General features: G+C 39.3%; 1 protein-coding gene across 11 annotated transcripts in view; it reads right to left on the bottom strand.

Moving 5' to 3' along the window:
- Nucleotides 1-26,991, bottom strand: part of ISCA1 (iron-sulfur cluster assembly 1) — a 90,144-nt gene that overhangs the window by 33,504 nt on the left and 29,649 nt on the right. For 7 of the 11 annotated variants that reach the window (XM_072835782.1, XM_072835773.1, XM_072835792.1 and 4 more), the window contains 2 exons: nucleotides 4,461-4,552; nucleotides 2,984-3,488 (listed from right to left, as the gene is read on the bottom strand). In XM_072835782.1, the coding sequence (XP_072691883.1) occupies nucleotides 2,984-3,488; nucleotides 4,461-4,526 (571 nt within the window). In that variant the 5' untranslated portion in view covers nucleotides 4,527-4,552. The remainder of the gene's footprint in view (nucleotides 1-2,983; nucleotides 3,489-4,460; nucleotides 4,553-26,991) is intronic. The other 4 variants (XR_012035474.1, XR_012035475.1, XM_072835733.1 and 1 more) reach the window with 1 other exon arrangement.

The raw sequence follows: 26,991 nt of genomic DNA, 5'->3' as shown, positions 1-26,991 counted from the left end.
GTGGACACTGCGAGGCCATAGCAGGTGGAGGGGCTCCCATTTGGTGTTTGGGTAATAATAATGGACAAATGGAGAGATCTACAGAGTACTGAGATCAAGAGGGAGGAGAAAAGGATCCTAATGAAGGCTTAAAACAAGGACAAAGATTAGTCAGAACTACATTGGTTGCTATTGTCATTTTTTCCAAGATTGCTAGTGTCAGCCCTGGGTATAAAAGGGCAGGGGCTAGCTTCTCTTTCAGTAGCTACCAATTTGTGGCATCGCTAGTAATTATAATCCCTTCAGGAAGCTAATGAACCATGGAAAGTCAGGCCAAGATACACTGCATATTCTCTTACTCAGCAGTCATTTCCCTTTCCCTTCCTTTCAGTTCCTTTAATGACTAAATAAATTGTAACCACCCCCCCAAAAGAACAACAACAACAACAAAATAGAACAAAAAAAGTGTAAAACCAAAGGCCAAAGAGATGAATGTGAGGAGTATAAGGAGAATAGTGGATACAGCAAACAAACAGGAAGGCTGATCTAATTCTCTCTTACCATTCTCCTTGTACGGTGATGTTTGAGCAGGTCACTGATGGTCTAGATATGGCCCCTCTGCCAATCAGGCCTCTGTCCTTGTACTAGAAAGGCCTGAGTTTCTGTATATATTTTCTACATGCCTAAAGTAGGAGACTGGGGCCAGGGACTGTTCCTTGAGTTCATACCTTCCCTAGTGGAACAGATACTGGATCATGCTACTGGTGTTGAACACTGGTGTTCAATGGTGTCTCCCTAAGGCAAGTTACCAAATGTCAAAGAGTTCAACAAGATCTTGGCAGGCTTGGCACTGGAAGAACTGGTTACAGAAGGAAGGAAAGGAGTACTTGATATGACCACAGAGTTGATGATTTTGATTATTTATGTTGTGATCTGTGGTAGACACTATAAGCTGGCTCATTGCATACCCACTGCAATCCTCTTCTGCTTTCCTCTACTGTAAAGGGTGAAGAACTAACATCTCTATTCACCACCCAACAGTCAGGATGGCTGCTGGACACAATTCCGACCAGTGAGATGTAGGGAGGAGACAAATGAGATACTGGAGGAGGAGTGTTCTGAGGAATTTTTGTTTCCCTAATAAAAGAGGACAGAAGTAGCCAGTGTGGCCCTTCATCTTAGCCCCCTTTCCTGCCTGGAATGTGGCCATAATACCTGGAGGTGAAGGAGACATCTTTTGGCCATGAAGACAAAAGCCATACACAAAAGGATGGTGGAGCCTGGGTCCTTAACAATATCAAAAAGCATTACTCCAATACTTGTCTGCCTGCCTCCAGACTTCTAAGTATATAAGAAAAATAATCTTTATTTGGTTTCTCTGTCAGTTTTGGTCAAACACATTCGTAATCTACATGGTCCCAAAGGATTTAGCCTGAGCAAGAGGAGCTATATGACAGAAGAACAAAATGGTAGTGCCTACTTTTTTCCTTCCCCAGTGCTAGTAAGGATATGTTCAATAATATATTTTGGTATACCAAGAGTCCTAAAATTCTTCTGGGCCGAGAATACTTTGGGGGTTGGCTGGCTGATAAAATGATAGTAATACTGAACAAAATAGGAAAGTAAAAAATGAATTGTTACAATACCAATTAAACCTAAGAAGTTACTGAATATTCTTCATATGGATGCCTACCCGGCTTGATGCATATTCCTTGATAGACAAGGTGTGTATCTGAGATTCTGCCTATAGGACCTGAGAAAATGAGGTCATGACGGCAGAGAAGAAACTCCAACATGGAGTCTGGAAGGCCTACATGGGAGACATCTAGAAGTTAGGTAGCCAGGAGACAAGCTACGTATTGGGAAGAAAGGACCCGTTGGCTCCTGTGGGTGGCAAAACCATGAACATCCTACCAAACATCCAAAGCCTTCAGTATTCTTTCAATAGCTCTTTGGCAGTACTTACTGATTCCTGATACTTTCTATGTTTTTTTCCTCTCTGGTCCCAGATTTTAATTTATGCACTTCTGTGGATTATCTAGGCCATTCCTACAATTGCTCTGATTTCTACTTCTGCCTGGGCTCCAGAACACAGCAAGTATGACTCTATCAAAGGGATTTGAAGCCTGCATTAGACTCTGTCAAGACATCAGTGCTGTAACTACAGCAAAGACTGTTCCAGCATCTTGGATCAAATATGAGCACAGTAATCAATCTATTCCTTTGAATTTGTTCCTCTTGTCTCTCCCACTACTTTTAGTACAAAAATGGTGCTGTCAAAATATTTTCTGTGCAAATGGTTTTATCTTGAGTTGAGAATCTACTTCAGGAAGGTTCAAATATTTTATATGATTGACTTCATCTATTTTTTTACAGCGATGTAGAATGAGAAATTATCACCTCCCTCAAGTTAGGGAAAATGAAGATCTTATGAGACACTCCCTTCTCACTGAAACTCACTACCATATATTTTATATATTTTTAACTTTCTCTGATTTAGGTCTTTGGTTTTAAGGAACATCTTCCTATTAAAGAATCAGAAATGAAGGGAGGAGTTTCTTCTTCTTGTTTATAGAGATGTAGCAATAAAGAAAGAGTAAAGGATCATGAAAAAATATCTTTATAAAACCCTCTCCATTGTATTAAAGCCAGGATACTTAAGAAAAATAAGCCATTATTTGGTAAATATTTGGCTAAGTTCATAATAGTTAGGAGTGATTTAGAGTCCAAGTTTAACTAGCTAATTTTATAAAGGTGACTTTAAGTACCACATCTATAAAACTTCTTTTTGAGACTGGACCTGAGATTTGCCCCTAGAATGTTCAGGTCTCTGCTCTCTACCTCATATGGACACTATAGGCAGCAAGCACATCAGCCATGAGCCCTGGGTTGGCAGGATTCCCATGGGACATTATTTGCCTGTTTTGGCTCTTGTAACCCAAGTAAACTTTGCAGGAAGATTTCCACTAATTTCCTCCTACAGAGCCTCATCTGTTCAGATTACCTGGATTAACTAAGAAGTACTTAGCAATTTTGTCTCCAAAGATAAAATTTTGTGGCCTGATCCTGGAAATGCCCAGCACGTGTAATATGTTGGCACTCTGAGTCTTCTCCTCTATGGGGATGGGGACCGGTGACAAAGATTTGGAGTGATCAATGAGAATCTCATAAGGAAAAGTGTGGGTAGGAGGAGGAATCCCACACTGGAAGAGCCTCTGCTGGGATCTGGAGAGTCTCTCCACTGGAGACAGTGAGCTGGTCAACAAGCTGCGATACAGGACTTCAGTCATCGAGTCTGGTTCCTCCTTTTCTTTTCTAACCACCTTGCACATGAAAATCGGCTGGAACACTTCTTCCCTCACATTAGTTCCACTGGAGAATGACATGGCACTGAGGTTTTGACTAAGCATTTCCTGTGCTTCACTAAGTGACATCCTGTGAGTTTTAAGGAGTTTCAATTTATTGCTCTTCTTACGAAAATGTTCAACCAAAGCATAAAATTCTGGCAGCTGTGGGGGAATAAAGGAAGAGAAGACATGAGATTGGATGCAAATGTAATTATCTGGTAGACCCACAACACTAGAACAAAAAGGATAACAAATAATCATGAAACAGGGAGGCACCTATTTTTGGAAGATATCTCTAACTAACCAGAGTTAGTAGTGGCAATGTCAAATCTCACAGCCATTCCCAGAAAGGGATATTATTTAGACGCATCACTTAAGCCATGAAATGGACCCATTAGACTTGGATTCTAAAGTCTGTAAGACCTTTCCAATATAAAGTATGATGAGCTGCCATGGAGAGAGAAAGAGCTGTGGAGGATTGCAACCCTTGTTTTGAGTAAGGCTACTTTTCTGTTAAGGAAGAAAGAGAGCCAGATGATGTAGATATCAAAGTTTCATGCCGGTGTCCAAAGGGTCCAGAATGTTCAGGAATGAAGTGCAAAGGAAAGTATAATAGCCCTTATTCACTAAGATATTTTACCAAAACAAATAATTATATTTGTGGAGGATTTGGGAATAGTTGTTGGCAGAGAAGACAAGAAATACTTCCTCAGAGTACGCTCCTTATCTAAACTCCTGTATTGAAAGAATAAAATCTCATTTTCTAGAGCATCTGGCCTACTAACTTCCCAAGAAGCTTCTTAGGCCATTCGATTGGAAGGTCAGAAAGTCCAAAGTGAGAGCCCAAATTTGAGTCATTAGCTCAATGCAGAGTTCCCCTTCAATACTAGCAATTTGGTGCAAGAGCAAGAAATACGAATTGGGCTAAGGTGAGTGAAGGGCCTCTTCAATTGACTGCCATTGTCGTGAAAACAGCTCTCGCCCTTACTTGCTCGTGGAAGTGCTACATTTCACTATGACAAAAGAGTGTAACATATCCCCAGGTATGTCACCAGGTATTCAGTAATTGAAATCTTCACAATTTTTGAACGTAAAGTTTCCCATGTAGAGTATTACAGAATTGTAAGCACGTACCGACCATCTGGGAGACTCCGCCACCTCGTCCTCTTCATTTGGATTGGTGTCCCTGTTGAGGAACATTATGCTGAGATTTTATTCTCTAATTCCTGAAAAGGCAATATAAGAGAAGATGAAGTGAAAGATCAACAATCTAGCAAAGTACAAGCCAGGGTGGTGGGGGTGGGGGTAATACTTTTTATGTCCCCAGAACTTTGTGAGTGGGACACTTAAAATTTTATGTCATTTTAAGTGTTCTTTTTATCCTAGGTCTATCAAATTACTCACATGCTAATCAAATATTTTCTCTGAAACACCTCAAATTCTTACATGACATATATGCTCAGGCATTTAACACAGATTCAAAGAATCCTGTAAGAGTTGTTTAATATTTTTGTTTTACATATTTTGATCAACTTTCAGTTCCATCTAAAGAAAAACTCACTTATTCCCTACCCAGGAAAAGTGCTTTATATTCAGGAGGAAAAGGCTAATAAAATAATAACAACAATTAACATTTTTGAAATAATTTGCTTTGGGGAAGCTATGCTAGTATGCATTTTACAGATGGAACAGTGTTTAATCCCTTTGTGAAGAGTTAGAAATGGCCATAGAATCTTTATAATTGGTCTCATCAGTAAGTGGGAGTTCAGTTGCTCCAACCTTTTTTTCAAGATTTTATTTATTTATTTACAGAGAGATTGAGTGGAGGAAGGAGCAGAGGGAGAGGGAGACAGAGAATTTCAAGCAGACCCACCACTGAGCACAGAGCCTGAGGTGGGCTTGATCCCACAACCCTGAGATCATGACCTGAGCAAAAATCAGGAGTCAGTTGCTCAACCAACTGAGCCACCCAGGTGCCCCCATCTGCTCCAACATCTGACCCTGGGCTGGCTTTATGTCTTTAACTGACAGCATGAGGTGTAAGTGACATTGTGTGAGTGCCACAGACTAGATCGTAAGCTTCACTTCTCACTCTTGGGATCCCAAGCCACCATGCAAAGAGGTCCAGCTACCCTCCTGGGAACCCCATGTGGAGCTGAGAGCCAGCCAGCACCAACTGCTAGACACGTGAGGCCATCTTGAATTGTCCAGCCCCATTGGAGCCTCCAGATGGCAACAGCTGCATGAGTGTCTCCAGATGATCCCGAATGGAGAACAACTGTCACCCATCTGTGCCAGCCAACTCCAAAATTATGCCAAACAATGAATTATAGTTGTTTCAAGACATTAAGGTTTGAGTGTACTGTTACACAGCAATAAATAGCAGATAAACCCCACAATACTTCACATTCTCGGTTTAATTTATTTCAGTAAAACTTCTGTTGGAGATAAGGGAATGTATGAGGGAAAATGTCTTCCTGGGTACCACTGTGTCCAGATTGGTAGCTGCAGTAACTGAGATGAGTATCAGAGATGAACCAAAAGTATTCTTTTGGTGTTGGGGATGAAGTAAAACAATTAGGTTCTTCCTCTTTATATATGAATATATTTATATTCATTCTGGATTTTTCTAATTTGCTTGGGAAGAAGGAATAAACTATATTTGAATATATATTCATTCTGGGATATCTACCTATTACTTGGATATATATATATATATATATATATATATATATATATATATTCAAATATATTACAGTCACTTGTGAGTACACTATGTCATATATATGACCCAAAAAAAGCAATATAATGCAGCATGATGACTCCCTTTCCTACATTTGCACAGTGGCTTCACATACATGTCTATTGTTGACCAGTTAAGATAAGATTTGATTGTGCTTTGCTTTTTTTCTTTTTTTTTTTTAACTGTACTTTCCTTTTAGTTCCTTCAAAGGAAAATATTTCTCTAATTTGCTTCATCTCAAACCTCTCACTGTCTCCTGGACAGCCATTACCTCTGCCTTTCAGTGGTGCCGTTCACCATGAGAGGGCTGCCTTTTCCCATGACCAGTGGACAACATACTTTTCTCCCTTCTCTTCCCCCTAAAGAGGGCTTGACTTAACCTCCACTACAAACATATGCTGAACTTCAATCAGAATTACTGATGCAGATAAATGATTTCCAACTTCAGTGGCCAATCCTGCAACCCTATAAACATATATTCAAAGCAATAGCTGAGGAATTTGTACTCATTTCATTACAATGAGATTGACAATGGGGAGTCAGACATAAGGAAGGTCAGATTCCTGGTGATTCTCTTTGCAGAATTACTATGGAGGACACCTTTGTCTTGTTGAAGCATCAGGATTCAGAACTCTATGATAGATCACTAGCCAAAGATGATTTTATCCCCTCTAATGCTGACTTCACTAACATATTTCTCTCTTAAGACCCTTGGCTGCAGCCAAGCCAGTGACTAAACTTAGATTAGCCCCTTAATCCAACTTTTCATGGAGAAAGTTCCTGGAGAAGTCATGAAAATATAGCCAATGGGCCTGTTATAGATTCATAGCAACTTGAAGGAGCCCCTGTAGGAGCTCTTCAGTACTTTTTTTTAAAGATTTTAATTTATTTATTTGAGCAGGGAGATCACGAGCAGTGGGGAAGAGTAGAGGGAAAGGCAGATTCTACACTGAGCAGGGAGCCCGATGTGGGACTTGATCCCAGAACCCTGGAATCTGACCTGAGGTGAAGGCAGACACTTAGCTGACTGAGCCGCCCAGGCTCCTGCTCTTTAGCACTTCTATTCATCTTTTGTTATTCCTAGAAATTCCCACAATAAATTCTAGTATTCCTGAGAAGAGCCAGGGCATCTAACAGGGACTCCCTTGGGTGGCATCCTCTTCTCCAGTTGTAGTCATATGCAATTCTTCACCCTACCCTCTGACCCAGAAGGAAGAGGAGCCCTGCTCATCTAATGGTAGCACTCTCTCTCTCCTACCCAGGATGGTATATTCTAGCCTCCTCTTAACTCTTGTTGAAAATTTCCCCTGACACTGGGGAAACAATTTTCTCCTCTTTGCTTCTCCACCATCCCCTTACCTTCAATCTCATGTTCCCCAACGGCTTCTTCCTTTCTTTTTTTTTTTTTTATTTTTAAAATTTTTAAAAAAGATTTTATTTATTTATTTGAGAGAGAGAGAGAGAGAGAGAGAGAGAGAAGCAGAGACACAGGCAGAGGGAAAAGCAGAGGGATAAACAGGCTCCCTACAGGGAGCCTGACGTGGGACTTGATCCCAGGTCTCCAGGATCAGGCCCTGGGCTGAAGGCAATGCTAAACTGCTGAGCCACCCAGGCTGCCCAGCTTCTTCCTTTCTTATAAAACATGTAAAATCTTTTCATTTGGGAGAAAAACACAACTTCTCTTTTCTCCTATCATACCACTAACTCTTAAACTTTATCTCTTTTCCTTCTGCACTTGCTATTTTTACATTCTCATGACCGAATCTCCAGTATAATGACATTTAGCTTCCTCTCTGCTTGGTGAACCAAAATTGAATTAAAAAAAAAACTTTTTTTTTTTTTTGTAATCTCTACACCCAACATGGGGCTCAAACTCATAACCCTGAGATCAAGAGTCCCATGCTCTTCCTACTGAGTTGGCCAGGCACCCCCTCCCCCCAAATTGAAGCCTTGGAGGCAATATTGACTTCCTAATCATTAATTCTAATGTAGTTTTTACAGGCCTCATTTTTATCCATCTCAACTCATTTATTTATTTGTTTGTTTAAGTAGGCTCCATGTCTAGTGCTAAGCCCCATGTGGGGCATGATCTCAAGACCCTGTAACTCAAGAGTCTAACACTTAACCTACTGATCCTTCCAGTCACTCCTCCATCTCAACTCTTAACTACTCCTTCATTTTAAAACCGATTCTTAAAATATATCTTACCGATTCTATCCAAATTCATTGCAATGAAAGAAACTTGATTGACTTCAAATTTGAAGTACTGTAGTTCTTCTGATTTCCTTGTCCTTATGTTGTTGTTGTTGTTACTTTTGTAATCTATCCTAAATTGCCTCTTTATCCTGCCATTCATTAGCCCTTTTTTCCAAACTTGATTCCTTGCTACTGCTAGGATTAAATGTAAATTTCCTGATTAGATTTACCAAACTAACCACAATTTGCTTTGAATATCTTCCCATCATTTAAAAATCATATTTCTGTGCCACTGCAATGCCACAATGTTCTCTCCATTTCAGCCAGCTGGCCAATTCATTTTTTTTTTCTTTTTCCTAAAACCATCTTCTATGTTTCCATGCAACCTGTGCTTACTTTGGTTTCCCATTTAATCAGCCAGGATGTTGGTCTAACATTCCTTCTCTTCTATATAAATTTAAATAAAAATTTATAGATAATAGAATTAAAGATTACATTCAAAGAAGTATAATGTTTAGTACCTATTGTGGCAAACAAAAGCAAAATGTAGAATAAGAAATCAAGATAGAAAAAATTAAAAATTCTTTCAGAAGGCTGCAGTATGATCGATCAATGTTTTTACAAAGTGGCAAAGACCAGTCAGTGGAGGAAAGAATAGTCTTTTCAACAGTGCCGGGACAACCGGATATCTACAGGCAGAAGAATGAAGTGGGACTCCTACCCCAATCCATACAATAAAATTAACATAAAATGGATCATAGATCTGAATCTAAGTGGTAAAACTATAAAACTCCTATAAAAACATGGGAGTAAGTTTTCATGACCTTGGGTTAGGCAATGGCTTCTTGGACAAAACACCAAAAAGCACAAGCAAAGGAATAATAAAATAGATAAATCAGAACTTCATCAATTAAAATTTCTGTGCTTCTAAAGACACCCTGAAGAAAGTGAAAAGACAACTCACAGAGTGGGAGAAAATGTTTGCAAATCATATATCTGACAAGTGACTTGTGTTCAGAGTGTGCAAAGAACATTTACAATTCAACAATACAAAGACAACTTGATTTAAAAATGGGCCAAGGGGGATCCCTGGGTGGCGCAGCGGTTTAGCGCCTGCCTTTGGCCCAGGGCGCGATCCTGGAGACCCGGGATCGAATCCCACGTCGGGCTCCCGGTGCATGGAGCCTGCTTCTCCCTCTGCCTATGTCTCTGCCTCTCTCTCTCTCTCTGTGTGTGACTATCATAAATAAATAAAAATTAAAAAAAAATAAAAATAAATGGGCCAGGGATTTGAATAGAGATCTGCAAAGAAGACATACACATGACTGATAAGCACATGAAAAGATACACCACGAACCATCAGGAAAATGCAAATTTAAACCATAACAAGACATCTTTCACTCTCACTAGGATGGTTATAATAAACACAGATAATAATAAGTGTTGGCAAGGATTTAGAGAAATTGGAACCATCATACATTGTTGGTGGGAATAAAATATGGTGTCGTCATTTTGAAAAACAGTTTGACAATTCCTCCAAATGTTAAATAAAGCAGCCATATGACCCAGTAGTTTCACTCCTAGGTATATATCCAAGAGAAATAAAAACACAATCCACACAAAAGCTTACTGTGAATATTCACAGCATTATTATTCATAATGGCCAAAAAGTATAAACCCAAATGCCCATCACCTAATGAAAGGATAAACAAAATGGGGTACTTCCATACCATAGAACACTATTCATTGATAAAAAGGAACAAAGTTCTGATACATTCAACCAGATGACAAACTTTGAAAAATTAAGTGAAAGAAGTAATTCACAAAAGGCCACATATTGTATGATTGCATTTACATGAAATGTATAAAATAAGCAAATCCATAGAGACAGGTAGTAGATTAGCAGAAAGTAGCCTAAGGCTGGGGGGCATGCAGGAATGGGGAGTGACTGTCAATCAATATGAGCTTTCTTTTAGGAGTGATAAAAATGTTCCAAAAGTTGATTGTGTGATGGTTCCACACTCTCTGAATATACTTAAAATTATTGAACTCTGCACTTTGGAAGAATGTAATGGTATATGAATTGTTTATCAATAAAACTATTAAAGATGGTTTGGAAGGAAAATGATAAATATGAAAGACTAAGGAGATACAACATATTTAACTGGTGACTGCAAAGGAAAAAACCCCAAATTATGGAATAGAAAAATATCTAAAATTAAAATTCAAGAAGATTTTCCTGGAATTAAATATTTGAATGTACATATTAAAATATTACAATGGCTAGCACTAAAACATATTCTCATAAAGTAATTGAATTTCAGGAAAAAAAGAATTCTCAGTTTTATCTATGGCAACAGTCAGACAAAAAGACAAAAAAGAAAAACAAAGTTTGAGCCCGGGATTTTTCTATTTATCCAAGCTATGTTTGAAAGAATAAAAGCTCAAGAAAAAATTTTGATCTTGCCAGAACTCAGGAAATATTGTTCCCGAGTGCTTCTTGCGAGAACTACCAGTCGATGGACTTTAGGCAGCCAAGAGATGAAAGGGACTTCAGAGGTCAAGAATCTTTCAGCAGTAGGGCAAGGTGGCCGCTATGCAAAACTGCAAATGCATATACTCTCTGAACCTAGAACTCCCACTTCTAAATATTATATTTTCTTACATTTGAAAACATGTTTGCATAGGTAACAGTGAAACATAACTGAGATTATTCACTGCAACACTGTATAACAGCAACAGACTGAAAACAAGTTGAGGGTTCTAAGAGGATGAGAGCTCCAAGCAAACTCAATGCCCATCCACAATATAAAGGGTATGTTGTGCTTTTTCATACAATAGAACAATCTTCAGAAAAGGATTCTATACTTTATGTTACAATGTATGTAACACTCAAATATGAGCAAACTTAATCTTTAAGGTTAGGAGCCGGGATAGTTCTTACCTTGGGAGGGGTCAGCACTGGAGCATGAGAATTCCACAGCTGGTAAAGTTTTATTTACTTGATCTGAATGCTACCTGTGTTTAACTTAATAGAACTCCACTGAGGTTTATCTTTATAGTCTCTGCACACTTTCATTAGTAAAGATCAGGGCCCCTGGCTGTCTCAGGCAGAACAGTATGTGACTCTTGATCTTGGGTCATGTGTTCAAACCCACTTTGGGCAAGGAGATTACTTAAATAAATAAACTTTTTTTTTTTTTTTATAGAGATATCAACACAGGTGCCTGGGTGGCTCAGTCAGTTAAGCATCTGCCTTCAGCTCAGGTCATAATCCCAGGGGCCTGGGATGGAGCCCCACATCCAGCTTTCTGCCTCTCCCTTGCCCTCTGCTTGCTGCTCCACCTGCTTGTGCTCTCTTTAATTAAAAAAAAAAAAAAAAAGATATCAACAAAACTTTACATAAGGTGGAGAAAAAACAGTTTCTAGGGAAAGTGGAAGAAAGCCAAGAAAAATCCATTCATACTGTTTTTGGGCAACCAATGGGCTTAGATATAACTGTCAACATTGAAGGATGAATGATAGTGGAAAGGATCCAGTATGATAAATAGATGTCACAAAGTAGGAGAAAAACACATTGGAGAAAAAGTATAAAACAAGCAAAATCTAGGTTAAGGATGTGCTATGACAAAATATGAGGAACTATGGTTGATAATCACTGTGTAACAGTTTCATTGAAATTCATTATATTTTTCTACTTTTTTTGCAATTTTAAAGTTATATTCTATCTCCACTTTTTTGCATTTCTCTACTTTCATTTGCAATTTGTCATAAGAAATAATTTTTTAAATGCTTGGCTTATAGAAGAATTACTCAAGGAAACAAGGTAATTTTATAATCAAAATCTTCCGTGCTCTGAGTAATGTACAGAATTGTTGAATCACTATATCATATACCTGAAACTAATAGAAAACTCTACGTTAACTATACTGGAATGAAAATAACAAGTTTAATAATAATAAAAAAAAGCTTTAAAAAATTCTCCATGCTTTGAAACAAAGGAAAACATGGGTTCTGTGAAAAAGAAGTCAAAGAGATAAGACAATAGAATATTGGAAGAGGGCACCTGTGTGGCTCAGTGGTTGAGCTTCTGCCTTTGGCTCAGGTTGTGGTCCCGGGGTTGTGGGATCAAGTCCCACATTAGGCTCCCCGTAGGTAGCCTGCTCCTTCTTCTGCCTATGTCTTTGCCTCTCTCTCTCTCTCTCTCTCTCTCTCTGTGTGTGTGTGTCTCATGAATAAATAAAATCTTTTTAAAAATGGGAAGAAAAGAACAAAGGCATTAAAACTATAAGACGATAATTACAAAAAACAGTAAAGAACCAACATACATATATTTGGTCTTACTAAAGAACGCAACAGAAAAAATATTAAAAGGTATAATTTTTTAACTTTGCTAAATGAAAGGCCATAATAGTTCATCATGACTGAAAAAGTAATAAGAACGATGGAGATGGAGCCAGATTTTGTTGAGGAAAACAATAACAGCAAACATGTATAGTGTTTATAATGTGCCAGACACTGCTCTGAGTTCTTTTATATATCAACTAACTTGATTTTCATAAAAATGAGTAGATGCTATTATCAGGCCCATCTTAACAAACTGGGAAACTGAGGCATAGGTAAGTTAAGAATACAGTTAAGAATCCAGGATGGCAAAGATAAAAACATTAAAGTTATTTCATGTTGATGAGCTGCTGGGAAAAGAGGCAAGTTTTTAGGACATTTGGAAATAGGGCCTTCTTGGCAATCTGGCGATGTCTGTTAACATTCAAAATGTTCTTTTATGATTCTACAGTTGCATTTCTTGAAATTTTTCCTGCAGAAACTGTTGGCCAAGTATAAATTATGAACCAAGTTCTTCATAGAACAGCTTATAATCAAGATAACATCCAGAAAAAAATCAGGGAGAAGACAGATGCAGAGAAAGTCCTGGTGCATTTCGATTTCCTGGTACATATCACTCCTGAAACTGGCACCATCATGTACCTCTTGCATTGTAGTTATGTTTGCCAAAAATTTCCCCTTTGCTTATGATCATTTATATTTGGGGTTCTGTCCTCCCCAACCGAATTCTGATAAATATATTTGATGTATAAAGAGGTTTTTTTAAATCATTAATAAAAAGATGAACAGCTCATCAGAAAAAGAAATAATAGAAAAATACTCAAAGGGTTTGAAGAGGAAATTCTCACAATTGAGGATGAACAAAGCCAGTAAACATAAGGATATGCTCAAGTCACAGGAAATTACATGCAAATACATGTAAAATGAGATTAAAAAATTATCAGGTTGGGAAATATCAATACACTGAAAATGTCCATTTATTGGGAGGATGGAGAAAAACTGGCATTCTCATTCAATGTTAGAGGAAGTGAAAGTCCAAACTTTAGAGAAAAACCTGGCAATGTGCACTAGAATATGAGGACTCTTAGAACTAATAGTGCTATTTCTAGGGATATAGTGCTAAAGAATAATCAGAAAATTGTACAAAGGATGATCATTTTCAATTGCCCATAATATTAAAAAGCTGAAGTAGGGGATTAAATCAGTAAGACATTAACTTTTTAAAAGTCATTTAAACTACCATGCCATGTAACCATTAAAAAGAAAAAGGTAATTTAAAAATTATTTTCCTTGGAGGGGAATATGGCAGCAGAGTGGGAGGACCCTAGGTCCACCTCATCCCTACAAATACAACTAGATAACTATCAAATCATCCTAAATACCCCAGAAATGGACCAGAAGACTGACAGAACTCCACCACTGAAGGTAGAGAAGGGGCCACATGGAAGGAAGTAGGAAGTGCAAAGACAAGGCTTGGGAGACAAGTGACAGTGGCTGCGTGGTGGGGAGCCGAGCTCATGAGTTCAAGAGATAGACCAGCACACAGGAGACCTCAGAGGGGAGCTAAAAAAATTCCATAGCAATTGTCTTGGAAAGCAAGAGGGCCTAAATTTCGGGAGTTCTTATATCCAACGGGGCTTAAAGACTGGAGTTTCAAAGGTCAGTGTGCTTGGCTCTGGGAGAGCTCAAAGGACATTGGGGCTGCTCTTGGGAGAGAAGGTAGGGCAAACAGTCCATGAACACACGACATGGAAACAGCAATTTGAAAAGCACATGGGGCACATAGCGGGGAGGTTCCATGCTCATCTCAGAGCTATCCCAGAGAGACAGCATTCACAGGGAGACCCCTCTGGGAACAAAGGAACTGGCCAGCACCATTTCCCATCTCCAGCCCTCAGCATAAACACAGAGCCACCTCAGGAACCAACAATGCACCAACACTCACTACCTAACTTGCTTACACCAAGCCCTGCCCATCCCACATTGGGAATGCTCCCCACTCCATTAATACTTGCTGTAGTCCCAACCCAGTGGGCTCCCTCTGGCAGAAGACTGAACCTTGACAGTACCACCATCCAGGTGATTTGCAAGGCCTTGGCTCCAGTGATGGTGGAAACAAGTCTCATTCCACAAGCAGGCCAGAGCACATTTAGTTAAAACATGCCACATTTGGGCCAGGGACCAAACACTGCCCACAACAGGCAAAGAGAGCTTCTGCCAATGACTGGCATAAAGGATAAAGTGGCCAGGATACAAAAGCACAGTGCATGCAGGACACACTGGAGACACTCCCTGAGCACCTGGCCCCCGGGGAACAACAGATACTACACAGCAGGCACTACAAGACCTCGTCTTCATAAGGCCGTTACCCTCAGGAACATGAGAAGTGGCTGACATTCCTAACAGGCACAGAGACTTAGACAAAATGGGAAGACAGAGAAATTTGTCTTAAATGAAAGAATAGATGAAAGCCATGGCCAGAGATCTAAGCAAAACAGATGTAAGTAACATGCCTGATGGAGAATTTAAAACAATTATCCATAAAGACACTCACTGGACTTGAGGAAAGAATGGAGAACATCAGTGAGACCATTAACAGAGATAGAGAATAACATAGCAGAGATAAAGGGCTTAATAAACAAAATGAGAAACAGGCTGGAAGAAGTGGAGGAATGAATTAATGATCTAGAAGACAGAGTAATGAAAACTGAACAACCTGAACAAAAGAGAGAAAATAGAATTATGCAAAACAAAAATAGACTAAGAAAACTCAGTGACCCCATCAAATGTAATAACATTTATATTACTGGAGTCCCAGTAGAAGAAGAAAAGAGAAAAGGGGGCAGAGAATTTACTTGAAGAAATAACATCTGAAAACTTCCTTAATCTGGGAAAGGAAACAGACATCCAAACCCAGGAGGCACAGAGAACCCCCAAGAAAATCAACAAAAGCAGACCCACATCAAGACATATTATAATTAAGATGGCAAAATAATAAAGAAAAAATGATATACAAAAAATATTAAAAGCAGCAATACAAAAGAAGACAGTTACATACAAAGGAACCCTCATAAAGCCATCACTGGATTTTTCAGGGAAAACTTTCCAAGCCACAAAGCAGTGGTGTGATATATTCAAAGTACTGAAAGGGAAAAACCTGCAGCCGAGAATACTCTATCTAGCAAGGCTATAATTCAGGATAGAAGGAGAGAGAGTTTCTCATACAAACAAAAACTAAAGTAGTTCATGACCACTAAACCAGCCCTCAAGAAATACTAAAGGGGGGCATCTGGGTGGCTCAGTGGTTGAGCATCTGCCTTTGGCTCAGGTCATGATCCCAAGGTCCTGGGATCGAGTCCCGCATCAGGATCCCTGCAGGGAGTCTGCTTCTTCCTCTCCTCTGCCTATGTTTCTGCCTCTCTCTGTCTGTCTCTCATGAATAAATAAATAAAATCAAAAAAAAAAAAGAAAGAAAGAAGAAAGAAAGAAAAAGAAAGAAAGAAAGAAAGAAAGAAAGAAAGAAAGAAAGAAAGAAAGAAAGAAAGAAAGACTAAAGGGGACTTTTTGAATGGAAAGACCAAAAATGACAGTATGAAGGGAGGAAACATAAAAGCAGTAAAAATAAATAATTCTGTAAAAAAAATCAGTCAAGTAAGTCATAAAGGAAAAGGATGTAAAATATGATACTATATAACTAAAGCATCAGGAGGAGAAAAGTAAAGAATGGGTTCAAACTTAAGAGACCATGGGATGCCTGGGTGGTTCAGTGGTTAAGCATCTGCCCATGGCTCAGGGCTGGATCCTGGGGTCCTGGGATTGAGTCTCACATAAGGCTCCTTGTGGGGAGCCTGATTCTTTGTGTCTCTCATGAATAAATAACTAAAATCGTAAAAAAAAAAAAAAAAAACCTTAAGCGACCATAAACTTAATATAGACTAGTATATGCAAAAGATGTTATATATTAACTGAATGGTAGCCACAGTTCAAAAACCACTAATAAATATGCAAAGAATGGGGCAACCTGGGTTGCTCAGTGGTTTAGCGCTGCCTTCAGCCTGGGGCCTGATCCTGGAAACCCGGGATTGAGTCCCGTGTCAGGATTCCTGCATGGAGCCTGCTTCTCTCTCTGCCTGTGTTTCTGCCTCTCTCTCTCCCTCCCTCTCTGTGTCTCTCATGAATAAATAAATAAAATCTTTAAAAATAAATAAACAAATAAATAAATAAATAAATACGCAAAGAATGAAGAGAAAGAAATCCAAATATATCACTGAAGAAAACAGGCCCACCATGAAAGAGAGAAAGAAAATCAGAGAAAATCATCAGAAACCACAAAACAAGTAATAAAATGACAATAAATATATATCTATTAATACTTACTTTGAATGTAAATGGAATAAATGCTCATCAAAAGAGGGTGACAGAATGGATAAAAAAAACAAGACCCATCTATATGCGGCCTACAAGAGACTTGAAAGTAAGGGGATGGATGTCAAAAGAAAGCTGGAGGGATGCCTGGGTGGCTCAATGGTTGAGCATCTGTCTTTGACTCAGGTTGTGATCCTGGGTTCCTGGGATCGAGTCCCACATCAGGCTTCCCACAGGGAAGCCTTCTCCCTCTATCTGTGTCTCTGCCTCTCTGTGTCTCTCATGAATAAATAAATAAAATCTATTTAAAAAAGCTGGAGTAGCAGTTCTTATACCAGACAAACTAGAGGTTAGAACAAAGACTGTAACTAGAGACAAAGAAAGACACTATATAATAATAGAGGGAACACTCCAAAACAAAGATATAACAATTGTAAATATTTATGCATCCAACTTGGGAGCACCCAAATACATAAAACAATTAGAAACAAACGTAAAGGAACTAATTAATAATAATATAATGATAGTAGGGGACTTTAACATTCCCCCTTACATCAATGGGTAGATCATCCAAACAGAAAATCAACAAAGAAAAATGGCTTTGAATGACACACTGGACCAGATGGACTTAATAGATATATTCAGGATATTCCATCCTAAAACAGCAGAATACACATTCTTTTCAAGTGAACATGGAACATTCTCCAGAATGTTAGGCCACAAACAAGCCTCAACAAATTCAAAAAGATTGAAGTCATACTATGCATCTTTTCTGACCACAACACTATGAAAATTAAAAGTCATCCACAAGAAAAAAATTTGAGAAGACCACAAATACATGCTATAGACAAATACATGCTACTAAACAATGAATAGGTCAACCAGGGAATAAAACAAGAAATAAAAAGTACATGGAAACAAATGACAATGAAAACACGATGGCTTAAAACCGTTGTGATACAGCAAAAGTGGGAAGAGGGAAGTACATAGAAATAGAGGCCTATCTTAAGCAAGAAAAATCTCAAGTAAACAACCTTACCTTACACTTAAAGAAGCTAGAACAAAACAAACAAAACCTAAAACCAGCAGAAGGAAGGAAATAAAGGTTAGAGCAGAAATAGAAACAAAAAACTCAATAGAACAGACCAATGAAACCAGGAGATGGATCATTGAAAAAAATTAATAAAACTGATAAAACTCTGGCCAGACTTATCAAGAAAAAAAGGAGAAAGGGCGACCCCCACCAAAAAAGGGAAAGGATCCAAATAAATAAAATCACAATTGACAGAGAAATAACAACAGACACCACAGAAAAACAATTATAACGGAATATTATGAAAAACTATATGTGAACAATTGGACAACCTAGAAGAAATAGATAAATTCCTAGAAACATACGACCTACAAAAACCAAAATAGGAAGAAATAGGAAACTTGAACAGATTGATAACCAGCAATGGAATTGAATGAGTAATCAAAAAGCTCCCAACAAACAAAAGTCAAGGACCAGATGATTTCACAGGTGAATTCTAAATTTAAAGAAGAGTTCATACCTACTCTTCTGAAACTATTCCAAAAGAAATAGAAAAGGAAGGAAATCTTTTTTAAAATTTTCTGGTTGTTTTTTAAGATTTCACTTTTTCATTTATGAGAGACACAGAGAGAAGCAGAGATATACACAGAGGGAGAAGCAAGCTCCCTCTGGGGAGCTCGATGCAGGACTCTATCCCAGGACCCCGGGATCACAACCTGAGCCAAAGGCAGACACTCAACCACTGAGCCACCCAGGTGCCCCAAGAAGAAAATCTTAATTCATTCTATGAAACCAGCATTATCAGAAAAAAAAAGAAAAAAGAAAAAAGAAAAAAGAAAATAAAGAAACCAGCATTATCCTGACACCAAGCACCAAGACCAGATAAAAAACACCAAAAAGAGAACTACAGGCCAATATCTTAGATGAATATAGATGCAAAAATCTTCAACAAAATACTAGAAAACTGAATCCAACAGCATATTAAAAAAAATCATTCACCATGATCAAATGAGATTTATTTTTGATTGCAAAGATGTTTCAATATTCATAAATCAATCAACATGATACATCACATCAATAAGAAAGAGGATAAGAACCAAATGATCATTTCAATAGATGCAGAAAAAGCATTTGACAAAGTACAACATCCATTCATGATAAAAATCCTTAACAAAATAGTTTAGAGGGAACGTACCTCAACATTAATAAAGGCCATATATGAAAAACCCACAGCTAATGTCATCCTCAGTGAGGAAAAATGGAGAGCCTTTCCCCTAAGTTCAGGAACAAGACAAGGATGTCCACTCTCACCACTTTTATTCAACATAGTACTGGAAGGCCTAGCTACAGTAATCAGATAACAAAAAGAAATAAAAGGCATCCAAATTGGTAAGGAAGAAGTAAAACTCACTATTTGCAATATATGATACTATATATAGAAAACTCAAAGACTCCACCAAAAAACTGCTAGAACTAATTAACAAATTCAGTAAAGTTGTAGGATACAAAATCAATCTACAGAAATCTGTTCCATTTCTTTTTTTTTGTTCCATTTCTATACACCAATAATGAACTAGCAGAAAGAGAAATTAAGAAAACTATCCTATTTACAATTACACCAAAAATTTAAAAATGCTTAGGAATAAACCTAACCAAAGAAGTGAAAGACCTGTACCCTGAAGACTATAAAACACTGATGAAAGAAATTGAAAATGACACACACAAAAAACAGAAAGACATTCCATGCTCATGGATTGGAAGAACAAATATTGTTAAAATGTCTACACTACTCAGGAGCACCAGGGTGGCTCAGTAGGTTAAGCATTGGACTGTTGATTTTGGCTCAGGTCATGATCTCACAATGGTGGGATTGAGCCCACCCAACATCGGGCTCCAGTGCTCAATGAGATTCTCTCTTGATTCTCTCCAGTGCTTGAGATTCTCTCCAGTGCTTGAGATTCTCTCTCCTCTCCTTCTTCTTCTGCCCCTCTCCCTACTTGTGCTCTCTCTCACATGCACATAAATAAACCTTAAAAAAAAAAGTTTATACTACCCAAAGCAATCTACACATTTAATGCAATCCCTATCATAATACCATCCGGATTCTTCACAGGACTCAAACAAACAATCATAAAATTTGCATGGAACCACAAAAGACCCCAAATACCCAAAGCAATCTTGAAAAAAGAAAGCAAAACTGGAGGCATCACAGTTCCAGACTTCAAGTCGTATTACAAAGCTGTGATCATCAAAACAGTAAGGTACTGGCACAAAAATAGACACATAGATAAATAGAACAGAATAAAAAAACCCAAGAAAAATGTACAATTATATGGTCAATTAATCTTCAACAAAGCAGGAAAGAATATCCAATGGAGACAGTCTCTTCAATATATGGTGTAAGGAAAACTGGACAATCATGTGAAGAGGAAGGAAACGACCACTTTCTTACACCAGACACAAAAATAAACTCAAAATAGATTAAAGACCTAAATATGGACTGAAACCATAAATATCCTAGAGAAAAAGCACAGGCAGTAAATTCTCTGACATTGGCCATAGCAACTTTTTTTATCTAGATATGTCTCCTGAGGCAAGAGAAACAAAAGCAAGAATAAACTAGTGGGACTACATCAAATCATTCCAATTTTTGTTTATGTGCTGCCAAAGCGAGCCCAGGACTACATCAAATCAAAAGCTTATTCACAGCAAAGGAAACCATCAACAAAACTAAAAGGCAACCTATGGAATGGGAGAAGATATTTGCAAATGACATACCCAATAAGGCATTAGAATCCAGAATATATAACAAACGTATGCAACTCAACACCCAATGAACAAATAATTTAATTTAAGAATGGGCAGAAGACATGCAAAGACAGTCTTCTAAAGAAGACGTCCAGATAGCCAACAGACACCTAAAAAGATGCTCATCATCATTTTTAAAAAGATTTCATTCATTTATTCATCACACACACACACACACACACACACACACACACAGGCAGAGACACAGGCAGAGGGATCCCGCTGAGCCACCCAGGGATCCCAGATGTTCATCACCATTGATTTGATCATCAGGGAAATACAAATCAAAACTACAATGAGTTATCACCTCATACCTGTCTGAATGGCCAAAATCAACAACACAGGAAACAATGTGTGACAAGGATGTGGAGAAAAAGGAATCCTCTTGCACCGCTGGTGGGAATGTAAACTGGTCTGGTCATGGTGGAAAACAGAATGGAGGTTCTTCATGAAGTTAAAAATAGAACTGCCCTATGATCCATCAATTACACTACTAGGTATTGACCCCAAAACACAAAAACGCTATTTCAAAGGGATACATGCACCTCTAGGTTGATAGTGGAATTATTTACAATAGCCAAGGGGTGGAAGCAGACCAAGTGTCCATCAATTGATGGATGGATAAAGAAGATGTGGTACATATACAATGGAATATTATTCAGCCACAAAAAAGAATGAAATCCTGTCTTTTGCAACGACATGGATGGAGCTAGAGAGTATGACGCAAAGTGAAATGAGTCAGAGAAAGACAAAGACCATATGATTTCACTCACATGTGGAATTTAAGAAACAAAATAAAAGACCAAAGGGGGAAAAAAGAGAGAGAGACAAACCAAGAAACAGACTCTTAAAGAGAACAAACTGATAGTTACCAGAGGGGAGGTGGTGGGGAATGGATGAAATAGGTGATGGGGATCAAGAGTACACCTATCATGGTGAGCACTGAGTAATACATAGAATTGCTGCATCCCTATATCGTACACCTGAAACTACTAAAGATGTTTTTCCTCATTAAATGAAAACGTGAGGAGATCCCTGGGTGGCTCAGTGGTTTGGCACCTGCCTTCGGCCCAGGGCATGATCCTGGAGCCCTGAGATTGAGTCCCACGTCAGGCTCCTTGTATGGAACCTGCTTCTCCCTCTGCAGTGTCTCTGCCTCTCTCTCTTATGAATAAATGAATAAAATCTTTTAAAAAATAATAAAAATAAATGAAAGCGTGAAATAGTAGAACCATTTGTACAATATGATCTTGTTTTTATCTAATAAATATATCTCATAGGAGCTTAAATACTCATTGTAAAATCTCAAAGGATATATCCCAACAGTGGGAGTCCCTAGGAATTTGGGTTAGAGTGTAGCTTTTACTGTTCTCATTTGAAAATTTTTCTTTCATGAATATTACAAAATGAAAGCATTCACAGTTGGATGACAGGCAGTGATGCAACAGATGACAGAGAGGTGTGTAGAAATGAATCTCCAAAGACATTCAATAGAGTGTTATACAGACTAGAAGACAAATGGGAAACAATCTGAGTGTCCAATGCTGAGCTCATAACCTAACAGATTTGGGAAAATCATTACATTGAACAGAAATATTTAATAACAGGAAAGTTATTATACAAAAGTATTCTATAAAGGAAATGACCCCATTTCATCAAAAAGTCATTCATTTAGGTTCACCTAAAAATCTTTTTTTTTTTTTTTTTTTTTTTAATGATAGTCACAGAGAGAGAGAGAGAGGCAGAGACACAGGCAGAGGGAGAAGCAGGCTCCATGCACCGGGAGCCCGACGTGGGATTCGATCCCGGGTCTCCAGGATCGCGCCCTGGGCCAAAGGCAGGCACCAAACCGCTGCACCACCCAGGGATCCCTTCACCTAAAAATCTTTAAAAAATTTTTTTAAAGATTTATTTTAGAGAGAAAGAGTGAGAGTGAGTGTGTGTGTACATATGAGAGAGAGAGGGAGGGAGAGAGAGCAGAGGGTGGGAGGGGCAGAGGAAGAGAGAGAAAGAGTCTTGAGCAGACTCCCCAGGTGGAAATCAAGAGTCAGAGGCTTCACAGACTGAGCCACCCAGGCTCTCCATGGCTCCTATAGGGAGTCCAATGTGGGACTGGATCCCAGGACCCCTGGGATCACGTCCTGAGCCAAAGGCAGATGCTCATCCACTAAGCCACCTAGGTCCCCATTCACTTAAAAATCTTAACAGTAACTCTATCCATATATAGGATTGATTTGGGGTGATTTGTGTTCTTTCTTAGGATTCTTTGTGCTTCTATGCGTTTTACAATAAGCATTTCTTTTTGCAATTAAAAGAACATTTGAATGTCAGTATTAGGAAAGCTAAAGAAATGGCTGGAGGGAGTTACCTGTGGGAGATGCACGTCATGGGGGACTGCTCATATGTCTGGCAGAGCAGTGAGGCCAGGAACTTCGGGGAGGCAGCTCCTTGTAGCTCCCTGACAGCTCAGCTAACAGCTGGAAGGGATGGGCTCTAACTCACAAGCAAAGGACCAGTGGTTACCTAGGGCTGCAAGTGGGAGCTGGGAGGGAATGCAGATGGGCACCAGGTTTCTTATGGGGACTACAGAAAAGTTCTCCTGGTGCTCCCCCCCTGGGGGTTCGCAACGGGGGGTGCACTGTGGCCTGGGGGTCTAGGGGCTGTGGCGCCCTGCTCAGCAAGCCCCATGGGGGGGGTGCAGCTGGCTTGCCTGGGCGTCCTGAGCAGGCTCTGCACTCGCCCTTGGGGAGCTCCAGCCTGCGGGGTCAGGTGCATTCCTTGTATCCTCATTCCGATTCTGCTCTGGATTGAAAAAATTCCTGGAGCTACATAAACCCTCTGATTTCCTTCTTTGTTAGTCGCATGTGGCCCAGAAAAGCTCTAGGAGAATCCTATGGTAAAAACAAAGGCAAAGGGGCGCCTGGGTGGCTCAGCCAGGCTAAGCATCTGCCTTCTGCTCAGGGCATGATCTAAGGAGCCTGGGATCCAGCCCCACATCCCCACCTCTGGCTCCCTGCTCTCCCTCTGCCTCTCCCCCGAGTTCGCACTCCCTTCTCCCTCTCTCTCAAAACAAAACCAAACCCCACAAAAGGCGAAGTAGAAGGGTGCAGGCATAAATGGATTACCAAAAAAAGGACCAACGGAAATCTCTGATAAAAAGACTAAAGTGATGATTCCAAAGGATCTCATTGTTTTTAAAATGGACCTGAAAATATGAAGCTCCTGGCTTGTATGTATGTATGTGTAAATAAATGCAAAGAAAAGTTCTAAAATCAGATTCCAGTAATGGTTGAACAACATTGTAAATGTATTAAAAGTCATTGACTTGTGTACTAAAAGGAATGCATTTTACTCTAAGGAAATTATACCCTAATAAAGCTGTTTTTAGAAAGGACACAAATGAAAAGATAGACCCCCAAAAGTTGGTCAATTATATTGTGATCTGCTTGAAGAGGAACTATATTAATAGATGGGTGGAGGTCTGTATGGTGCCTATAAAAGGGAACCTGGCTAGTTACAATTTTAGGGCAGTTTTCAGGCTCAGCACACAGGATGATGGAATATTTCAGAGCCCGGAGATGTGTCCTAGAGGTAACAGAGGCACCAGCACATACAAACTGGGGATACTGATCTTTAGTAATGGCTGTGATCCAGCTAAGTGTTTTGTGAACACTTACTATGTGTGCCACACATTGTTCTAAGAACTTAAATGCATTATTCCATATAATCCCCTCAACGGCTCTTAGACATAAATACAATTATAATCTCCATTTTGCAGATCAGGAAGTTGAGGTATAGAGAGGAGGAACACTTTGCGCAACATAACAGAGCTAAGAAGTAGTAAATTGGAGACTAAACCAAGTAGTCCTACTTCAGGACTTCTGGATAGGGGCACCTGGGTGGCTCAGTGGTTGAGCGTCTGCCTTCGGCTCAGGTTGTAATCCCGGAGTCCTGAGATAAAGTCCTACACCCTCTGCCTATGTCTATGCCTCTCTCTCTGTGTCTCTCATGAATAAATAAATAAAATCTTAAAAAAAAAAGGAACTTCAAAATATTTTAAAAATTTATTATTAAGTAAACTCTACTACCACCATGGTGTTCAAACTCACGACTGAGATCAAGAGTTGCATGCTCTGCCCACTGAGCCAGCCAGGTGCCCCCAAGAACCCATATTTTTATATATTATGCTATTGTACATAAATATGATCTTGTCATACATGCATTTTATTTGCTTTTCCTTTTTGCTTCCTCCACCTTCCCCTATCTTCTTTCATTAACCTTCTTTCATTAACTTTCTTTCATCGGGTAACCTATATAATTAAATTTATCTGTGTTTATATATCATATAGTGACATATATGCGTACTCATGCATATAAATGATTTGTCCTAATTGTTTATAGAACTGAGATCACATTCTACATCTTGTTCTTTCACTAACAATTTCTCATGAAAAGTCCACCAACTCATCTAGTATGCCTCTGGCCATTATGGTTGTTCTCTTACAATTTTCTGCTTCAACCCTATAATTCAATGTATGATCCCTCAGCCCCGGCAGCCATACTACAGACCCTCTTGTCTGGGGAAGGGGAAGAGGCCATGAGAAAACTGAGACTCCTTGCTCTAGGTTTTGCTTGGAGCTGGCCTGCCTGGGGGCATCTCTCCATTCTTCTCCAGGTGGGGGAGCCCCGTTTATTTCAGGGTGGCAGGTATGGCTCTGCTTTGGTTGTGGGAGGGAGACAACAGTGGCTGTGCTGCTATGGGGACAGGGGTCCTTGGGCCATCCATGAGGGCTTATTTCAAGATATAGTTGACCCTTGAACAACTCAGGGATTAGGGCTGCCGACCATGGTGGAAAATTCATGTGTAACATGTGACTCTTGAAAAACTTAACTACTAAGAGCCTACTGTTGACCAAAATCCTTATCAACAACAGTTGATTAACACAGATTTTGTGTGTCATATGTATTACAGATTATATTCTTGCAATACAAGTTGGAAAGAAGAAAATCATAAGAGAAAAATACATTTACAGTGCTGTATTTATTTTAAAAATCTGCATTTGCAATGATGCAGTTGGAACTAGAGGGTATTATGCTGAGTGAAATAAGTCAAAGAAAGACATATACCATATTTTCTCATATGTGGAACCTAAGAAACAAACAGATGAACATAGGGGAAGGGAAGGAAAAGTAAAATAAGATGCAAATAGAGAGGGAGACAAACCATGAGAGATTCTTAGCTACAGAGAACAATCTGAGAGTCGCTGGAGGGGAGGTGGGTGGGGAGATGGGGTAACAGGGTGATGGGCACTAAGGAGGCCACGTGATGTAATGAGCACCGGGTGTTATATGCAACTGATGAATCACTAAATTCTAACCCTGAAACTAATAATACACTATGTTACCTAATTTAAATTAAAAAATTAAAAAATCTATGTATAAGGGGGACCCATACAATTTAAACCCTTGGTGTTTGAGGGTCAACTGCATTGTGTTTTACTAGAAAATCTGAGGCTCAGTAAGGCCAACAGACCAGGAGACAGCTGCCATTGAAGAGACAGTTACATTCCCAAGAGGGTGCATCCCATGCCAGGGGGGACCATACCCTGAAGGACCAGATCCATCAGGAGGCAGGTGGGGGTGGGAAACGTGAGCCAGAGCCTCTGCTGGTTTCTGCAGGGGGGAACTGGGTGGCACAGGCCCAGCAGGTTTAGAGATGGCTAGTTTGGATAATTTCAGCAGGCTCTGGGCCTTAGCGGCTGTCCCCTATGGTCTGACACCTAGCCCTGGGTGACAGGGCAGGTGGGTAGGGGGCTCAAAGTCCGAGCTTCCTAAGGAGGTGGTTGAGGTTGGGATCAGTTGATTTGCATCTGAAAGACACACTCAGACAGGAGGTTTACTATCCCAAGGAATTAGCTAACCCAGTCCCTCCAGGGCCAGCTCCTCAGATGGGAAAGCATCAGAAACTACAGGACATGGTTGATACAGTAGCATCTTTTGTCCTACGCAGCCTATGCCAGAGCTATCTTTCCATGGAGATATGATTCGTTTCCCTACTTAGTATGAATAGAGGGACCAAATTAGGAAGAGCAATAATACCCACCTAATAACTCCTTTGTAAGGATTATTACTGTTGTTTCTATTATTTGTTTCTATGATCTGCTTCAGTAGTGAGC

Source organism: Canis lupus, chromosome 1 (assembly GCF_048164855.1).
Source record: "Canis lupus baileyi chromosome 1, mCanLup2.hap1, whole genome shotgun sequence".
Lineage (NCBI taxonomy): Eukaryota > Metazoa > Chordata > Mammalia > Carnivora > Canidae > Canis > Canis lupus.
The sequence above is the reverse complement of the archived record's forward strand: the minus strand, read 5'-3'. Positions and strand labels throughout refer to the sequence as shown.